Below are 18,293 nucleotides of genomic sequence, written 5' to 3' on the forward strand. Positions count from 1 at the left end.
TTTGCCAACCCTCGTGTCTCCAAAAATCCAGTCTCACATTTTTCAAGAGTTATTTTTCAAGAGTCCATTCCATGTTGTTGGAACATTTTTCAAGAGGCCATTCCATATAGTGGTACTATGTTGATACTATTCAAATTATCAGGGTTGCTTAAGTCTCACTAATTTTGTACTGATCCCTTCCAGATATGGGGTTAAAGATCAAGCCATTGAACTTAATTATGGTTATCTTTGTATTACCCTTGTCCATTGTTTTTATCACAAATAATATTACCCCTCAATTTTCTCAAATGGGAACAAATTTAGTTCTACTAATTTATACTTGTATGTTGGTCTCTCTCTAAAACTCACCAAAGCATCCATTCACAGTACAGTAGTCATTTGCAGTCTATACAGCACAGAAGCAGGCTACTCATCTAACTGGTCTACGCCAGTGTTTATGCACAGCCGCAGCCTCTTCTCTACCCTCTTTATTTAACCCAATCAGCATAGCTTGATGTTCCTTTCTTCCTCGTGTGCTCAAATCCCTTTAAATGCATCTATACCATTTTTCTCAATTACTGTTTATGGTTGATGGTTGTATGTTCCAAATTCTTACCTCTTTTCTCAATAATTCCCAATTAGATTTATTTGTAAACTAAAGATTTTGCATTTACAAGTTCCTATCATGATCTCTGGATGTCCAGAAGAATGAATGAAGTACTTTTGAAGAGCAGTCACTGTTGTAATTCAGTAAGCATCTTGGTCAATTTGTGCACAACAAGCTCTCACAAATGGCAATGTGATGATGACCAAATAATTTGTTTTTTTATGTTGACTGAGAGATATATATTGGTCAAGAGACACAGACCTGCCTCTTCTTTGAAATAGTGCAAAGGGATGTTTTATATCCATATAAGAGTTCATCCAAAAGATAGCAGCTCCGACAGTGCAGCATTACCTCAGTATTGCACTGGAGTGTCAGAGTAGATTTTGTGCTCAAGTCCTGGAGTGGAACTTGAGCACACAACCTTCTGACTCAGGGGCAAGAGTGCCAGCAATTGAGCCACAGTTGATATCCAACAGATATGAATGAGACAGTGACACTGGGCGAGATTCTCCGACCCCCCGCCGGGTCGGAGAATCGTCGGGGGCTGGCATGAATCCCGGCCCCGCCGGTTGCCGAATTCTCCGGCACCGGATATTCGGCGGGGGCGGGAATCGCGCGGCGCCGGGGGGTGGGAATCGCGCAGCGCCGGGTGGCGGGACCCTCCCCGCGATTCTCCGACCCATATGGGCCGAAGTCCCGCTGTTAAAATGCCTGTCCCGCCGGCATAGATTAAACCACCTACCTTACTGGCGGGACAAGGCGGCGCGGGCGGGCTCCGGAGTCCTGGGGGGAGCGTGGGGCGATCTGGCCCTGGGGGGTGCCCCGACGGTGGCCTGGCCCGCGATCGGAGCCCACCGATCTGCGGGCGGGCCTGTGCCGCGGGGGCACTCTTTTCCTTCCGCCTTCGCCACGGTCTCCACCATGGCGGAGGCGGAAGAGACTCCCTCCACTGCGCATGCACGGGAATGCCGTCAGCGGCCGCTAACGCTCCCACGCATGCGCCGCCCGGAGATGTCATTTCCGCGCATCTGGCGGGGCACCAAAGGCCTTTTCTGCCAGCTGGCGGGGCGGAAATTAGTCCGGCGCGGGTCTAGCCCCTTAAGGTTGGGGCTCGGCCCCCCAAGATGCGGAGCATTCCGCACCTTTGGGGCGGCGCGATGCCTGACTTATTTGCGCCGTTTTGGGCACCAGTCGGCGGACATCGCGCCGATACCGGAGAATTTCGCCCACTATCTTATATTTACCACCTTCAGGACTTCCCTGCAATGGAAATATTTTATCGGTGTCTACCCTATCAAATTCTTTCAAGACCTTTATCAGGTCTCTGCTCAGCCTTCTATTTCCAAGATTAAAGACCTTTTCCAGATTAAAGACCTTTTCAGCTTTCTCTGATACCTTGACGTTCTCAGTTTTCACATAATTGTTCCAACTCCATTTTTCAGCTCTTTCAATGCTTCTTTTTTATTTTACAAGAGCCTAATGCAACATCTTACTTTTCCAGTGCTCTCGTGCTCGATTTGCTTTTTCATGGCTTCATTAATCTGTAATGCTGTTTTTAGTGATTTGTGTTATCAGCACCTAAAACCCCTTTGTTTCTCTACTCATTTAGTCTCTTCCTCTACTCATTTAGTCTCTTATTGTCCAAGCAGCATGTGCCCTGCTTATTCTTCATGCCACTTTTCTTTTCTTTGTTCCAACAATTAAAAAAATTAAGCACTAGTAGTAAGCAAATATAGTGAAGCCTATATTCTTTAAATATTTAACTTAAATTAAATTCTTATAATATATGCCACAAACCTACCCCAACCACATCTCATTAGTAATGCACTCTTTTCAGTTATGGAACAAAAATCTTGCTGAACATGATTTTTACTAATTACCTCAAGTTTCCTATAAAGTTTTGAGTCATTATTTCCTATAATAGCAAAAGTAAGTATGTACCTATGGCCTTCTTTACACTAAGAAGATAATCTTCTTTCATTTCATCTGAAAGTGTCTCAATTATACCAGTGTATGTTTTGAGACGGAATGGCACCAAGGATAATACCTCTTCCAACCAGCTGTCTTCCATAGGAGCCACATGTTCTGTATCTATTCCATGGTTAATGTAATAGTAATACCGCTGCAAAATTAGAAGCCGAGAACATGGAATTAATAACTGATAACACTCTACAATAAAATGACATTGGTTACAAGTGTGTTAATAGAGACATAGAACCCAAATGTCTTAGGTTATGTGGTATTCCCATTTCATTGACTAGAAGCAAAGGAATATACAGGCCAAGTGGAATGGAGCTATGAGGTGGTATTTGTTTAATACTGGTCCTATAAAGAAACCAACATAGACACAAACGGTCTTCCATACTGAAACTTTCAATATTTCTAAAAACAATCAATCATTCACTTGTATGGCACCCTTGAATGATCACAAGGTTAACAGCATATATTAAGCTGTAATAACGAACTGTCATATCTTCCTTGTTAAATCTATCAAAATGTCACTATTAAGAAATAGATAATATTACATTTTCAATATTAATCTCTGAACTGCTCAAATCATTATCATGTATTATTTCAATCATATGTTGTTGCTTATGTTTAAGTTAAGAACATGCATATAAACAAAGCAAGATACTTTAATTTTTAAAATGTGGGCAAGAACTGCAATCTCAAGGCTAAAATAATTAAATTGGCCAAGTTGAGAGAGGAGTTAACTGGTACTGGAATAATTTATAATTGAGGGGGAGGAGGTGTTAGAAAGGTTATCTTTACTTAAAATTGATACGGTTCAAGGGCAGCACAGTGGCGCAGTGGGTTAGCCCTGCTGCCTCATGGCGCCGAGCTCCCAGGTCCGCTTCCGGCTCTGGGTCACTGGCCGTGTGGAGTTTGCACATTGTCCCCGTGTTTGCATTGGTTTCGTCCCCACAACCCAAAGATCCCAGCCCAGATGGGCTACATCCTAGAGTTCTAAAGGAGATAGCATGATCTTTCAAAAGTCACTGGAGTCAGGGAAAGTCTCAGAGGATTGGAAAATCGCTGTTGTAACCCCCCTGTTCAAGAAGGGAACAAGGAAAAAGATGGAAAATTATAGGCCAATTAGCCTAACCTCGGTTGTTGGCAAGATTCTAGAATCCATTGTTAAGGATGAGATTTCTAAATTCTTGGAAGTGCAGGGTTCGATTAGGACAAGTCAGCATGGATTTAGTAAGGGGAGGTCGTGCCTGACAATCTTGTTAGAGTTCTTTGAAGAGATAACAAATAGGTTAGACCAAGGAGAGCCAATGGATGTTATCTATCTTGACTTCCAAAAGGCCTTTGATAAGGTGCCTCACGGGAGACTGCGGAGTAAAATAAGGGCCCATGGTATTCGAGGCAAGGTACTAACATGGATTGACAATTGGCTGTCAGGCAGAAGGCAGAGAGTTGGGATAAAAGGTTCTTTTTCGGAATGGCAACCGGTAACGAGTGGTGTCCCGCAGGGTTCAGTGTTGGGGCCATAGCTGTTCTCTTTATATATTAACGATCTAGATGACGGGACTGGGGGCATTCTGGCTCAGTTTGCTGATGATACAAAGATACATGGAGGGGCAGGTAGTATGGAGGAGGTGGGTAGGCTTCAGAAAGATATAGACAGTTTAGGAGAGTGGTCCAAGAAATGACTGATGAAATTCAACGTGGGCAAGTGCGAGGTCTTGCACTTTGGAAAAAAGAATAGAGGCATGGACTATTTTCTAAACGGTGACAAAATTAATAATGCTGAAGTGCAAAGGGACTTGGGAGTCCTAGTCCAGGATTCTCTAAAGGTAAACTTACAGGTTGAGTCCGTAATTAAGAAAGCAAATGCAATGTTGTCATTTATCTCAAGAGGCTTGGAATATAAAAGCAGGGATGTACTTCTGAAGCTTTATAAAGCATTAGTTAGGCCCCATTTAGAATACTGTGAGCAATTTTGGGCCCCACACCTCAGGAAGGACATATTGGCACTGGAGCGGGTCCAGTGGAGATTCACACGGATGATCCCAGGAACGGTAAGCCTAACATACGATGAACGTCTGAGGATCCTGGGATTATATTCATTGGAGTTCAGGAGGTTGAGGGGAGATCTAATAGAAACTTACAAGATAATGAATGGCTTAGATAGGGTGGACGTAGGGAAGTTGTTTCCATTAGCAGGGGAGACGAGGACCCGGGGGCACAGCCTTAGAATAAAACGGAGTCACTTTAGAACAGAGATGAGGAGAAATTTCTTCAGCCAGAGAGTGGTGGGTCTGTGGAATTCATTGCCACAGAGGGCGGTGGAGGCCGAGACGTTGAGTGTCTTTAAGACAGAAGTTGATAAATTCTTGATTTTTCGAGGAATGAAGGGCTATGGAGAGAGTAAATGGAGTTGAAATCAGCCATGATTGAATGGTGGAGTGGACTCGATGGGCCGAATGGCCTTACTTCCGCTCCTATGTCTTATGGTCTTATGTGTAGGCTAGGTGGATTGGCCACACAAAATTGCCCCTTAATTGGAAAAAATTAATTGGGTACTCTAAATTGTTTTTTTTGTTTTTTTAATTGATATGGTGTTGGGGCCTGATGAGATGCATCCAAAAGTGGAAATTGCAGAAGCACAAGTGATAATCTTCTAGTCTGCATTGGGGACAAGGGGACTGGATAATTTCTATTTGAGTTTCTCGCTACAGCAACCAGACCACATGGGCATTTCTCCAAGCTGATCAGGAATGTTAATTGTGCACTTCTAAGACTATCGACATGCTTGCCAGAAAATAAAGCCAGCATGAAGAGGGTGCGTTCGTGCCATTGTTCCATGTCTGCATTGTGGCAGGAACAAAAACTACATCACCAATCCTGTGCAGCCAAGTGCCACACCAGGTGCAAGAGGACATATTTTAAAACAGTATGCTGCGGCAGTAGGAAATTTCCATTTTCAGGTCAGAAATTTAAAGACAGACCGTTCAATCTCTAGGTGTCCAAAAAAACAGGATACATGATTCATAGAGCTGCAAAGGTATTTCTTGTATACCAATATCATGGTCAATGGCCAACAAACAATTTTAAACAACTCAGGAGGAGGAATGTCCATTCTTTCCCGTACCACGCCGTGGCTGAAGTCTGAATTTCTTAAGAATCCAAACATAAAGAATCTGAAAACTGCAATAACTTTGACAGCCAGAGGCACAGCGTGGCCACCTACGTCTCTGGAGAGATCTTCTTCCAAAACATTGCAGAAGTCTGCAAGCACCTATGGCAAGAGCCAGAGCCCTTTGTTACAGTGCTGTTCAGAGAAGTCAAAGAAGATTTTCCTGTGCGGAGGGTTTTGTCTTTGAGATATAATCCTGTGTCCATCCCATTTTTTCCAGCTGCAAATAGCTGTGGAGAAGGCAGATGTTGCTGCTGTAGTTGCTGCTCCTGCCACTCTAGCTGCTGATCTGGAACAAGCCATGTCCCCTCCTCAGGTCCAACCAACATTAGAATACGTAGTAGACACCATGTCAATGGGAAGCCTCACAGGCAACAAAATGAGATTACCCTAAAGGATATCAAAGACCCTTGAATATAAGACCATAGAGAAGTTACAGTGCTGAATGATGCCATTCAGCCCATTCTGTCTGCGCCGGCCGAAATGGAAAAAAAAAATAGATGCTCATTTTAATCCAATTTTCCAGAACTTAGTCTGTAGGCTTGCAGTTTACAGCACTTCGATGCATTGAGAAATTCACCTCAACCACCAAATGAAGCAGCAAATTCCAGATACTCACCACCCTCTGGGTGAAAAGATTTTTCCTCATGTTCCCTCGAATCCTTCTGCCAATCACCTTAAATCTACGCCCCCGGTAATTGACCTCTCCGCTAGGGGAAACAAGTCTTTTCTGTCTATCCTACTATTCACTTCACAATTTTGTACAACTCAATTAAGTCACCCCTGAACAAAAACAACCTCAGTGTAAAGTCTCAGGCAAGCGACCACTCGGAAGCGATGTCTGTAGCAAAAAGTTTGGATTTATTCAGGTTACTATACAGACCTCCTCCTCCCTGGAGGGTCTCCCACACCCGGCCCAGGGTATTTATATCCTAGCAGTCCTCTGAACAGAAGGGTTAGCCCTACTCCCTCATCTGGGTACATCATATTCAGGTGAGGCCACGGGGACTCTGATGTTTTCGACTCACGGGGCCCAGCCGCCTCACTGGGTACCACTGGCAACTGCGCCGGAAGGAGGGACACCACCAGTCTCAGGATCCATGGTTGGTTCTCACGTATTTTTTTCACCTGAATCCGGAAATGGTCCACATGTTGATTTGAGGTCTTTCCTTGCACCTGCACTGTATCTGAGACCCGCCCGCTGTCTGTTCCTGGAATCCATAATACACGGTACAGTACGGTAGCACAGTGGTTAGCATTGTTGCTTCTCAGCGCCAGAGACCCGGGTTCGATTCGCAGCTTGGGTCACGATCTATGCGGAGTCTGCACATTCTTCCCGTGTCTGCGTGGGTTTCTTTTGGGTGCTCTGGTTTCCTCCCACAAGTCCCGAAAGACGTGCTGTTAGGAGAATCGGATATTCTGAATTCGCCCTCGGTGTACCCGAACAGGCGCCGGAAAACTTGGGGATTTTCACAGTAACCTTATTTGCATGTTAATGTAAGCCTACTTGGGACAATAAAGATTATTATTATTAATGTCCAGTCAGTAAAATTCCGGACGTAAACGGGGTCGCCAGCAGCCAAGCCTCTGATGGGCCTGGCTCTCTGCGCTCTGGTCCGTACCTACTTGTCACGGACCTTACACCGATTTCTGACGAACCGATCCTCAACCGTATGCATAAGCTATGACCCATCAAGAGCTCAGCTGGCGGTAGCGTGTGGCATGGTCCTATAGTGCAACAGAAAGTGCACGAGGTGGGTTTCTGGTGAGCCTGCGGTCTGTTTCCTCATCCCCAGTTTGAAAGTCTGTACGGAACGTTCTGCCAACCCACCTGAGGACGGGTGGTAGCATGCAGTGTGGGTATGACAAACTCCATTTTGCTTCATAAAATCTGCAAATTCCGAACTAGTGAAGGCAGTGCCATTGTCCGACACGAGGACCTCCGGGAGTCCGTGGAAGCTAAAGACGTTCGGTGGAGGCACACAACGTGGATGTCATCATTCTCTGTACATTCAACCATTTAGAGTGTAGTTGGTACACTGCCCCTTGGAATCATAGAATTTACAGTGCAGAAGGAGGCCATTCGGCCCATTGAGTCTGCAAAGGCTCTTGGAAAGAGCACCCTACTCAAGCCCACATCTCCACCCTATCCCCATAACCCTGTAACCCCACCCAACACTAACGGCAATTTTGGACACTAAGGGCAATTTAGCATGGCCAACCCACCTAACCTGCACATCTTTGGACTGTGGGAGGAAACCCGAGCACCCGGAGGAAACCCACGCACACACGGGGAGAACGTGCAGAATTCTGCACACAGTCACCCAAGCCGGTAATCGAACCTGGGACCCTGGAGCGGTGAAGCAATTGTGCTAACCACTAGCTACCGTGCTGCCCTAAGGGGTCCATGAAATCCACATGGAGGCGGTACCATGGCCAGCCCGGCCCTTCCCGTGGGTGAAGTGGAGCTGCCAGTGGGAACTTCTGGTGCTCCTGGCAATGGGTACACTGTTTCGCCAAATTCTGATTTGATTTATTGTCACATGTAACGAAGTACAGTGAAGAGTATTTTTCTGCGGCAGAGGAACGTACACAGTATGTACATAGTAGCCACAAGAATAATCAACAGAGAACATTGACAAATGGTACATCTACAAAACAGTGATTGGTCACAGTGCAGAACAAGGGGCCAAACAAAGCAAACACATGAGCAAGAGCAGCATAGGGCATCGTGAATAGTGTTCTTACAGGGGACAAATCAGTCCGAGGGGGAGTCGTTGAGGAGTCTTGTAGCCGTGGGGAAGAAGCTGTTCCTATGTCTGGATGTAAGAGTCTTCAGACTTCTGTACCTTCTGCCTGATGGAAGGGTCTGGAAGAAGGCAATGCCTGGGTGGGAGGGGTCTCTGATAATGCTGTCTGCCTTCCAGAGGCAGCGAGAGGTGTATACAGAATCAATGTGGGGGTGGCAAGTTTGTGTGATGCGTTGGGCTGAGTTCACCACAGTCTGCAGTTTCTTGCGATCCCGGGAACCACACAAGGGGATGCCTTCCACCACGCTAAGTTCTCCCACATTCACGGTAAAAGCCCTCAGTTCCTCCGGGATGGCACGGTGCTGGGCCCCGTACAGTACAATGTGGCAGACTCTGGCCAGCAACGGATCTATCTATGTCCAACCCTTTACTTGGGCCGCCATTACTGGCAGCAAATCCATAAAATGCAAGGTAGTGACTACCTCGTCCGATGCCGCTGGCATTGACATGCTGGTGGGCAGCAGGAGGCAGCTGAGTGCATCTGCGTGGGGAATCTCTGTCCCTGTGCGATGCACCAAAACATACTCGTACGCCGCCAGAAGGAGCGCCCAATGCTGAATGTTGGCGGACGCCACCAGGGGAATTGCCTCGTCCTGTTTGAATAACCCCCAAAGTGGTTTTTGGTCGGTATAAGTCATGAACACATGGCCGTCGACTTAAACCTGTAATCTGGTCACCACATTACAGGGAAGACATTGCGGAGGAGATTTGCAAGAATGTTGCCAGGTCTTGAAAATTGAAGAGAAATTGGATAGGCTAAGTGTTATAACCCTACAGGAAGCCCAGGGATCTGCAACATCAGGGTCCCTGCGGCCTTACCTGAATATGATCTACCCAGATGAGGGGCAGGGCTAACCCCCGTCTGTTCAAAGGGCTGCTGGGATATAAATATCCTGACCCTGGTGAGGGCTGGGTGTGGTTTAACCAGCATTTTGGACAGTTCTATCATTGCATCCCTGCTTTTGCATTCAATACCTCACCAAATAAAGGAAAGCTTTCCAACCTTGGCCACCTGGCCTGCAACCTTCAAGGACCTGTGGACATGCACTCCAAGATTCACTTCATCAACCCCTCTCAATATCTTGCTGTTTATTGAATATGCCCTTGCTTTGTTCACCCTCCTCAAATGAATTATCTCACATTGATCCAGATTGAATTCCATTTGCCACTCCTCTACCCATTCAACCAAACCATCGATATAACTCTGGAGTCGACAGCTATCTTCTTCACCATCAACTACACATCCAATTTTTGTGTCATCTGCAATTTTCCAATCATGCCACCCACATTTAAGTCTGAATCATTAACATATACAACAAATAGCAAACACTAAGACCTGTGGAACAGTGGAAGCTGTTTTCCATTCCCACACATATCTATTGGCTTTGCTGCATGTCACTAGGCCAATTTTGGATCCAACCTGCCACTTTCCCCTATTCCTCACTTTTCTGACCAGTCTGCCATATGGGACCTTGTCAACTGCCTTACTGAAATCCATGTAGAAACACAAGAACTAGAAGCAGATGTCGCTAATTCAGCCCTTTGAGCCTGGTCCACCATTCAATCAGTTCATGGTTGATCTTTTCCTGGTCGCAAATCCACCTCCCTACCTGTTCCCCATATCCCTTTAACCCATTTTTATCTCTCCCCTTCTTGAAACCATTTAATTACTCCGGTTCCACCACACTATGGGACAGGGAGTTCCATAAATTCACCACCTTCTGCAAGAAGTAATTCCTCCTTATCTCAGTTCTAAATCTACCACCTCTCAACCTATATCTGTGACCTCTCATTCTAGATTGCCCGACAAGGAGAAATATTTGGTCCATGTTTATTTTATCAATCCCTTTTAGTATCTTGTATATCTCGATCAGATCCCCTCTCATCCTTCTAGACTCCAACGAGTACAAGCCCAAACTGTTTAATCTCTCTCAAATCTCTTTCATACCCGGAATCAATTTGGTGACCTCATCTGAACAGCCTCCAATGCCACCACATCCTTTCTCAAATAAGGAGATCAAAACTGGATACAATACTCCAGATGTGGCCTTACCAACACCCTGTACAACTTCAACAATATGTCTCTACTTTTATTCTCCAGTCTTTTGCAATAAACACTAACATTTCATTTGCCTTTTTAATTACACACTGTACCTACACACCAACTTTCTGCAATTCATGAACAAAGACACCCAGATCCCTCTGCCCAGATGCATTTTGAATCTGCTTTCCATTTAGATAAAAACTTGCCTTTCTATTTTTCCGGCCAAAATGGATAACCTCACACTTATCTACATTAAACTTCATCTGCCACATTTTGGCCCAATCTCCTGACCTATCTATATCCATCTGTATCTCCTCTTCACTGCCTGCTTTCCCACCTATTATAATATCATCCTCAAATTTTGCCTTGTTATACTCTGTCTGTCCCTGCTGAAAGATCATTTATATAGATGGTAAACAGTTGAGGTCAGAGAACTGACCCCTGCGGCACCCCACTCATTACAGTTTGCCAGCCGGAGAAGTATTCATTGTCCTGACCCTCTGCTTTCTGTCAGTCAGCCAATCCTCAATTCAATCTGGTACTCTACCCTCACCCTCTGAATCAGTCTTTTATGCAGCACCTTATCAAATGAAATGCCTTCTGGAAGTCTAGATATACCACACCCACAAGGACAACACGTTGGATGTAGACAACATCCACTACGCTAGCCTCATCAATCCTCCTTGTTACTTCCTCAAATAATTCTATTAAACTAGTAAAACACGATCTTCCACTAACAACACCATGCTGACTGTTCCTGATCAATCATGCCTTTCTAAGTAGCAGTTTATCCAGTCTGTCAAAATTTTTTCCAATAACTTTCCCACCACTGAAGTCAGACTGATCAGACAATATTTTCTGGCCCATCCCTCACACCCTTTTTAAATAATGGGACAACATTCACAGACCTCCAATTCTCTGTACCTAGTGAGGATTGAAAAATGCATCAGAGCATCCATTGTTTCCTCGCTGGCTTCCTTCAACTATTTCCAAAACCCCATCCCACCCTCCACTCAGACACACACAAGAAACACACGGTGGAGGGGGTAGGAAAGGTTCAAAATAGCAGAGGTTAAAAGGGCTAAGATGAATCTTTGCCAATGAGGTGGTAGTCTCTGTAGTCGGTGATCTTGAATACATCAGTTAGTTTGGAACTTTTAGAGTCTGCCTTCAGTTAGACCTCTCAGGCTGCAGGAATTCCTCTGGAGAGCCATCTTCACTTATACAGGCTTCCACCAGATTGACTCTCAGTCTCACTAAGTTAGCACTAGAATTCTGTACCTGAGAGTTTACAGGAGGGATGTTCTGTCCACTCTGCCTCTGGAATGCTTGTCTGCTTTTTGTGCAGAGTTTTCGGCTGTGGTAGAGAGAGAGAGAGAGAGAGAGAGAGAGAGAGAGACAGAGAGAGAGAGAAAAGGGCCTGGACTTCTGGACCCTTTTTGGATTCTCAGGAGAGATATTAGCCTGAGCCTTTCCCAGCCTTTCTAACAGAGAACAAAGAACAAAAAACAGTACAGCACAGGAACAGGCCCATTGGTCCGCCAAGCCTGCGCCGATCATGTGTCCTATCTAGACCAACCGCCTATATCCTTCTCTACCCCATCTGTTCATGTGTCTATCCAGATACGTCTTAAAAGTTGCTCACATATCTACCTCAACCACCTCACTTGGCAGTGCATTCCAGGCCACCACCACCCTCTGTGTAAAAAAACATGCCCCGCACATCTCCACTGAACCTTTCCCTCTCACCTTGAACTTGTGACTCCTTGTAATTGTAATTGTCATTTCCGCCCTAGAAAAAAAAGCCTCCAACTGTTCACCCTACCTAAACCCCTAATAATTTTATAAACTTCTATCAGGTCACCCTTCAGCCTCCGTCTCTATAGGGAGAACAATCCCAGTTTATTCAATCTCTCCTCATAGCTAATACCCTCCATACCAGGCAACATCCTGGTAAACCTTTTCTGTACACTCTCCATGTACTTCTGGTAGTGCGATGCCCAGAATTGGACACAGTATTCCAAATGTGGCCTAACCAACGTTCTATATAACTGTAACATAATTTTCGAGCTGTTATACTTGATACCCCATCCTATGAAGGCACGCATGCCATATGCTTTTTTTAAACCACCATTTCCATCTGTTCTGCCACTTTTAAGGATCTGTGGACCTGCACACCCAGATCTGTGTCTCTGTGCTCCTGATGTTTCTGTGATTTATTCAATAGCTTCCACCTGAATTGGATCTACCAAAATGCATCGTCTCGCATTTATCCGAGTTAAATTGCCATCTGCCATTTCTCTGCCCAATTTTGCAGCCTTTCCATATCCTACTGTATTCTGACAAGCTTCATCACTATCCGCAACTCCTGCAATCTTGGTATCATCCGCAAATCTGCTAATCAGACCAGCTACATTTTTTTTCCAAGTCATTTATATATATTACAAAAAGCAGAGATCCCAATACCGATCCCTGCTGAACACCACTAGTTACAGACCTCCATTCAGAAAAACACTCTTCCACTGCTACCCTCTGTCTTCTATGGCCAAGCCAGTTCTGAATCCATGTAGCTAGTTCACTCCTGACCCTGTGTGATTTAATCTTTTGCACCAGCCTGCCATAAGGGACCTTGTCAAATGCTTTACTAAAGTTTTTGTAGACAACATCTACAGCCCTTCCCTCATCAATCATTTTTGTCACCTCTTCAAAAAAACTCAATTAAATTAATGAGACATGATCTCCCTCGTACAAAACCATGCTGCCTGTCACTAATAAGACCATTTACTTCCAAATGTGCATAGATCCAATCTCTGAGAATCTTTCGAACAATTTCACTATCACTGACGTCAAGCTCACTGACTTATAATTATCCGGATTATCCTTGCTTCCCTTCTTAAATAACGGAACAACATTGGCTATCCTCCAATCCTCTGGGATCTCACCTATGACCAATGAGGAAACAAAGATTTCTGCTGGAGGCCCATGTCTTCCTCAGTAATCTGGGATAGATGTCATCTGTCCCTGGGGATTTGTCTACCTTAATGCTTTTTAACACATCTATCACTTCCTCCCTTGTAATAACAACCTGTTCTAAAGTATTTACAGGTTTAAACTTGCACAGGCCTGACGGATTAGAGAATTCTTGCAGCATTTAAATCAGGAGTTACACTTTCACAGTGTGTCCAGACCTGCTCACTCCAGCCGAGTTATCAGAGACATCAGATATCAGTTTCAGCCTTTCTAGGAGAGATATTTAACAAGCTTCCACCAGCTCCTTCTCAGAATGAAACTGAAAACTAAAATAGAACTTGCCTTCTGCTCCAGAATCTTCCGAAAGACTCTACCAATCTCAACCAAAAACAGAAAATGTCCTGAAATTGCAGAAGAGGGGATAGTTTGCTAGCCAAGTCGATAAAAATGACATCACGAGTTATGCCGCAGAGCACACTGCATCAAGGGGTGTGCCTGGGCCAGTACAACCAGTAGCTTGAAGTGGGGTCGGGGGGTGAAGGGGGGTTGAAAAGTCTATAGTTTAACCCAAAATCTGCAACTTGCAGCAGCCAGCAGGACAGGGATTAAAAAGATACAACGATCAGACAAGAATTTAAAAGATGTTCCTTACAAAAGTAATACAAAAATATCAAGCCAGTAAGAAAATTAGTAAGTATTTTAAATAGAAAGTGTGTTTTTCTCACAAGAATGTCTTTCTCCACTGTTGAAGGAGGTCCAGATGTTGAGGGCTCAATTTCATCCAAAGAAGGAGGCTGTTTAGCTGCACATTCATGTTGCCTGTTATTTAAAAAGCACAACTCATAAGTCCTGAAGTCATATACAAGGCTGCCTCACAAGCAGAACTAAAATAGGGATCAAGCAATTTGCATATTTTTGTGGCACTCATGTTATCGCTCACCTGATACACTGAGACTAACTGGGCCTACCAGGATTGCAATGTTAGGAATCAGTTGCCAATGAAGAACGTCAAATTCTCCCTGCATGGGGCAGGGGGCGTCATTCTCCAACCCCCCAGCGGGTCGGAGAATGGCCGTTGGCCGCCGTGAATCCCGCCCCCGCCGGTTGCCGAAGTCTCCGGTACCGGAGATTGGGCGGGGGCGGGAATCGGGCCGCGCCGGTTGGCGGGCCCCCCCGCTCGATTCTCCGGCCCGAATGGGCCGAAGTCCCGCCGAGAAATTGCCTGTCCCGCCGGCGTGAATTAAAGTACCTATTTACCGGCGGGACAAGGCGGCGGGGGCGGGCTCCGGGGTCCTGGGGGGGGGGCGCGGGGCGATCTGACCCCGGGGGGTGCCCCCACGGTGGCCTGGCCCGCGATCGGGGCCCACCGATCCGCGGGCGGGCCTGTGCAGTGGGGGCACTCTTTCCCTTCCGCCTCCGCCACGGTCTCCACCATGGCGGAGGCGGAAGAGACTCTCCCCACTGCGCATGCGCGGGAAACTGTCAGCGGCCGCTGACGCTCCCGCGCATGCGCCGCCCCGAGATGTCATTTCCGCGCCAGCTGGCGGGGCAACAAAGGCCGTTTCCGCCAGCTGGCGGGGCGGAAATCCCTCCGGCGCCGGCCTAGCCCCTCAATGTTGGGGCTCGGCCCCCAAAGATGTGGAGCATTCCGCACCTTTGGGGCGGCGCGATGCCCGTCTGATTGGCGCCGTTTTGGGCGCCAGTCGGCGGACATCGCGCCGTTTGGGGAGAATTTCACCCAGGGTGTCTGAATTGTAACAACAATTTAATAGTGGTCTCTCACGGCCTCTTGGTTTATTCCAAATGAGAGCTGTGCAGCTGAAATTCTGTTCAGGAGCTCGAGACATTCTAGAAATATCAACTAATTTGCAATGAACCAACTTCTTGGAGCATTCTGCGACAGCATGGCCAGACCCAACCTTCACAATACCAGGCAAATAGAACCTCAGCACATCGTGACACTTAGTGTTTGTGTACCAAAGTTCTATGCACAGCTTGATGCAGCCACACAAAAAAGTGTCCATCAGATTGGGCAATGATGGGCATTTTAGAGCAAGGTTAATAATTTTAAGAACAGAAATGTACTTGCATTATGATATTAACTAGAGTAGTTCTAAACTGCTCGCGTTCCTTCTTTGGATGGGAAAATCCATCAGAGCTTGACCGAGTTCCTCCACTTGGGCTGACAGCAGGAATTCCAGGCTCCCATGCTTTACTCCTTTTCCGTTTTTGGGGAGGTGAACCCCCTGTGATCAAGAAATTGTTCAGGATATTGCTTTCATTATAGAGAAAAACAGTTTGGAATAGTTCATTTCCATCATTCAGACATTAAAATTAACAATAACGTTATTACTTCAATTTGTCTTATTTCATAAAGGGCTTCTTTCATTATCCTTCAGCAACCCAAATGCTGATCATGTTTTGAAAATGTTACAAATGTGAGACGCTGGGTGGAATTTACTGTCTCCCCCTGACGTAGGTTTGGTGGCGTCAGGGCCATGTGACTGGGACAGAAGGAACTTGTGAAGAAGATGCCATTGTCTCTCTCCCCCCGCCCCCCCCCCCCTACTGTCCTATAAATCAACCATCTTACCTGGAGCTTCCCTGTCTGGCAACACAAACCAACCCCAACTCAGGTTTGTCCTGAGGCTTTAGTGTAATCCATGGTGCAGGCTACACTGCAGTATCAGCAGTGACCACCTCTCGGTGGTCCTATTGCTACTGAAGAGCTGCAGGCCTCTGATGGGTTGGAAGAGCTCAGAGGCAAGACATCCATCCTCCGGCAGGATTTTAATGGAAAATTCCCCTCACAGAAAGGCCCAACACTGGGCAGACAAGTGCCTACTTGGAATTAAACCTGAGCTGGTCTCCCAGAAATGGCAATGGTGAGGTTGCAACCGGTTTTCCAGCCAGTGGACTGGACCCGGTTGGTGACCATTAAGGTCAGCCAATTAATAAAAAATATTCTAATGCTGGGAGGTATCAAGCAAAACTGAACAGCTTCAGATTTTCCAGGACAAGCAATGTCCAACCACCTTCAGCTGATTCATCGCCTAATCCCCTTCAGTATAAGGTCAGGAGAGGGGATGGTTACTGATGATTCAGAGTCTTCAGTCCCTCTTCAGCTAATGAACAATTCATGCCTGCATGCAGCAAAACCAGGACAACATTTAACTTAAGTTTACAAGTGGCAAGTAACATCATGCCAAACAAGTGCCAAGCAATGTCTACCCCAACAAAAGAGAATCTAACCATTCCCACTTGGCATTCAATGGAATAACAATCAATGAATCCCCCACCAGCAACATTCTTGGGAGTACTATTGACCAGAAGCCTAACCGGACTCGTTACATAAATATTGTGACAACAAGAGTGTATCTTGAGACATCTGCAATGAGTAAGTCATTTCCTGATTCACCAAATCCTGCCCATCAACAAGGCATAAGAAAGGAGTGTGATGGAATACTTCACCTGCCTGGACGAATTCAGCTTCTGCAATATTCAAGAAGCTTGACACCATCCAGGACAAAAGATTCATTGCTTTGTACCCCATCTAAATCTTAAACATCCACTTCCTCTACAAACCATGCATAGCGGCAGTAGTTTATGTCATCTACAATGTGCTCTGCTGGCATTCGTTAAGGTTCTTTCTCCAAACTCAAGATCTCTACCACCTATATGACTATGGACAGCAGGCGCATGCATACCCCACCAACTGCAAGTTCTCCTTCAAAGTCACATAATCTCACGCTATGCTGACTTCAAAATATATCCTTTCCTTCGATTAGGTTTAGTGAGAGGGAGGAACTGAAGGAGATCAATATTAGTAGATTTGATTTTGATTGATTTGATTTATTGTCACATGTACTGAGGTACAGTGAAAAGTTTTGTTCTGCGTACAGTCCAGGCAGATAGTTTCATTTATGAAAAACATAGGACATACCATAAATACACAATGTAAATACATAGAAATAGACATCGGTTGAAGCATACGGAGTGTAGTGCTACTCGTAGAGAACATGCATGGAGAGATCAGTTCAGTCCATAAGAGGGTCATTCAGGAGTCTGGTAACAGCAGGGAGGAAGCTGTTTTTGAATCTGTTAGTGCATGTTCTCAGATTTTAATATCTCCTGCCTGATAGAAAAAGTTGGAAGAGTGAACAGGAGGAGTGTTTGATTATGCCGCCCGCTTTCCCAATGTAGCGGGAGGTGTAGACAGAGTCAATGGATAGGAGGCGGGTTCGCGAGATGAACTGGGCAGTGTTCACAACTCTTTGTAGTTTATTACGGTCTTGGGCCAAGCAGTTGCCATACCAAACTGTGATGCAGACAGATAGGATACTTTCTATGGTACATCTGTAAAAATTGGGAAGAGAGAAATGGTGTTGGGGAAATTGGTGGGATTGAAACCAGTAAATGTCCTGGGCCTGATAATTGACATTTTAAGGAAGTGGTTCCAGAAATAGTGGATGCATTGGGAGTCATCTTCCAGGATTCTATAGACTCTGGAACAGTTCCTGCAGATTGGAGGGTAGCTTTTGTAACTCCACTGTTCAAAAGGGAGGTAGAGAGAAAACAGGGAATTATACAGTTAGCCTGACATCGTTAGTGGGGAAACTTCTAGAATCCATTATCAAAGATTTTATAGCAGAGCACTTGGAAAATAGTGGCAGGATTGGACAGAGTCGACATGGATTTATGAAAGGGAAATCATGCTCGACAAATCTACTGGAATTC

The 18,293-nt window shown here is 45.5% G+C and overlaps 1 protein-coding gene across 1 annotated transcript in view; it reads right to left on the bottom strand.

Annotated features, from left to right (window-relative positions):
* dnah7 (dynein, axonemal, heavy chain 7) overlaps positions 1 to 18,293 on the bottom strand; it is a 570,689-nt gene that overhangs the window by 513,929 nt on the left and 38,467 nt on the right. Inside the window, exons 4-6 of the mRNA XM_072478629.1 lie at positions 15,646 to 15,802; positions 14,282 to 14,375; positions 2,528 to 2,708 (exon numbers count right to left, since the gene is read on the bottom strand). Coding sequence (XP_072334730.1) covers positions 2,528 to 2,708; positions 14,282 to 14,375; positions 15,646 to 15,802 — 432 coding nt within the window. The remainder of the gene's footprint in view (positions 1 to 2,527; positions 2,709 to 14,281; positions 14,376 to 15,645; positions 15,803 to 18,293) is intronic.

The sequence above is a fragment of the Scyliorhinus torazame genome, chromosome 2 (assembly GCF_047496885.1).
Source record: "Scyliorhinus torazame isolate Kashiwa2021f chromosome 2, sScyTor2.1, whole genome shotgun sequence".
In the NCBI taxonomy this organism is placed as follows: domain Eukaryota; kingdom Metazoa; phylum Chordata; class Chondrichthyes; order Carcharhiniformes; family Scyliorhinidae; genus Scyliorhinus; species Scyliorhinus torazame.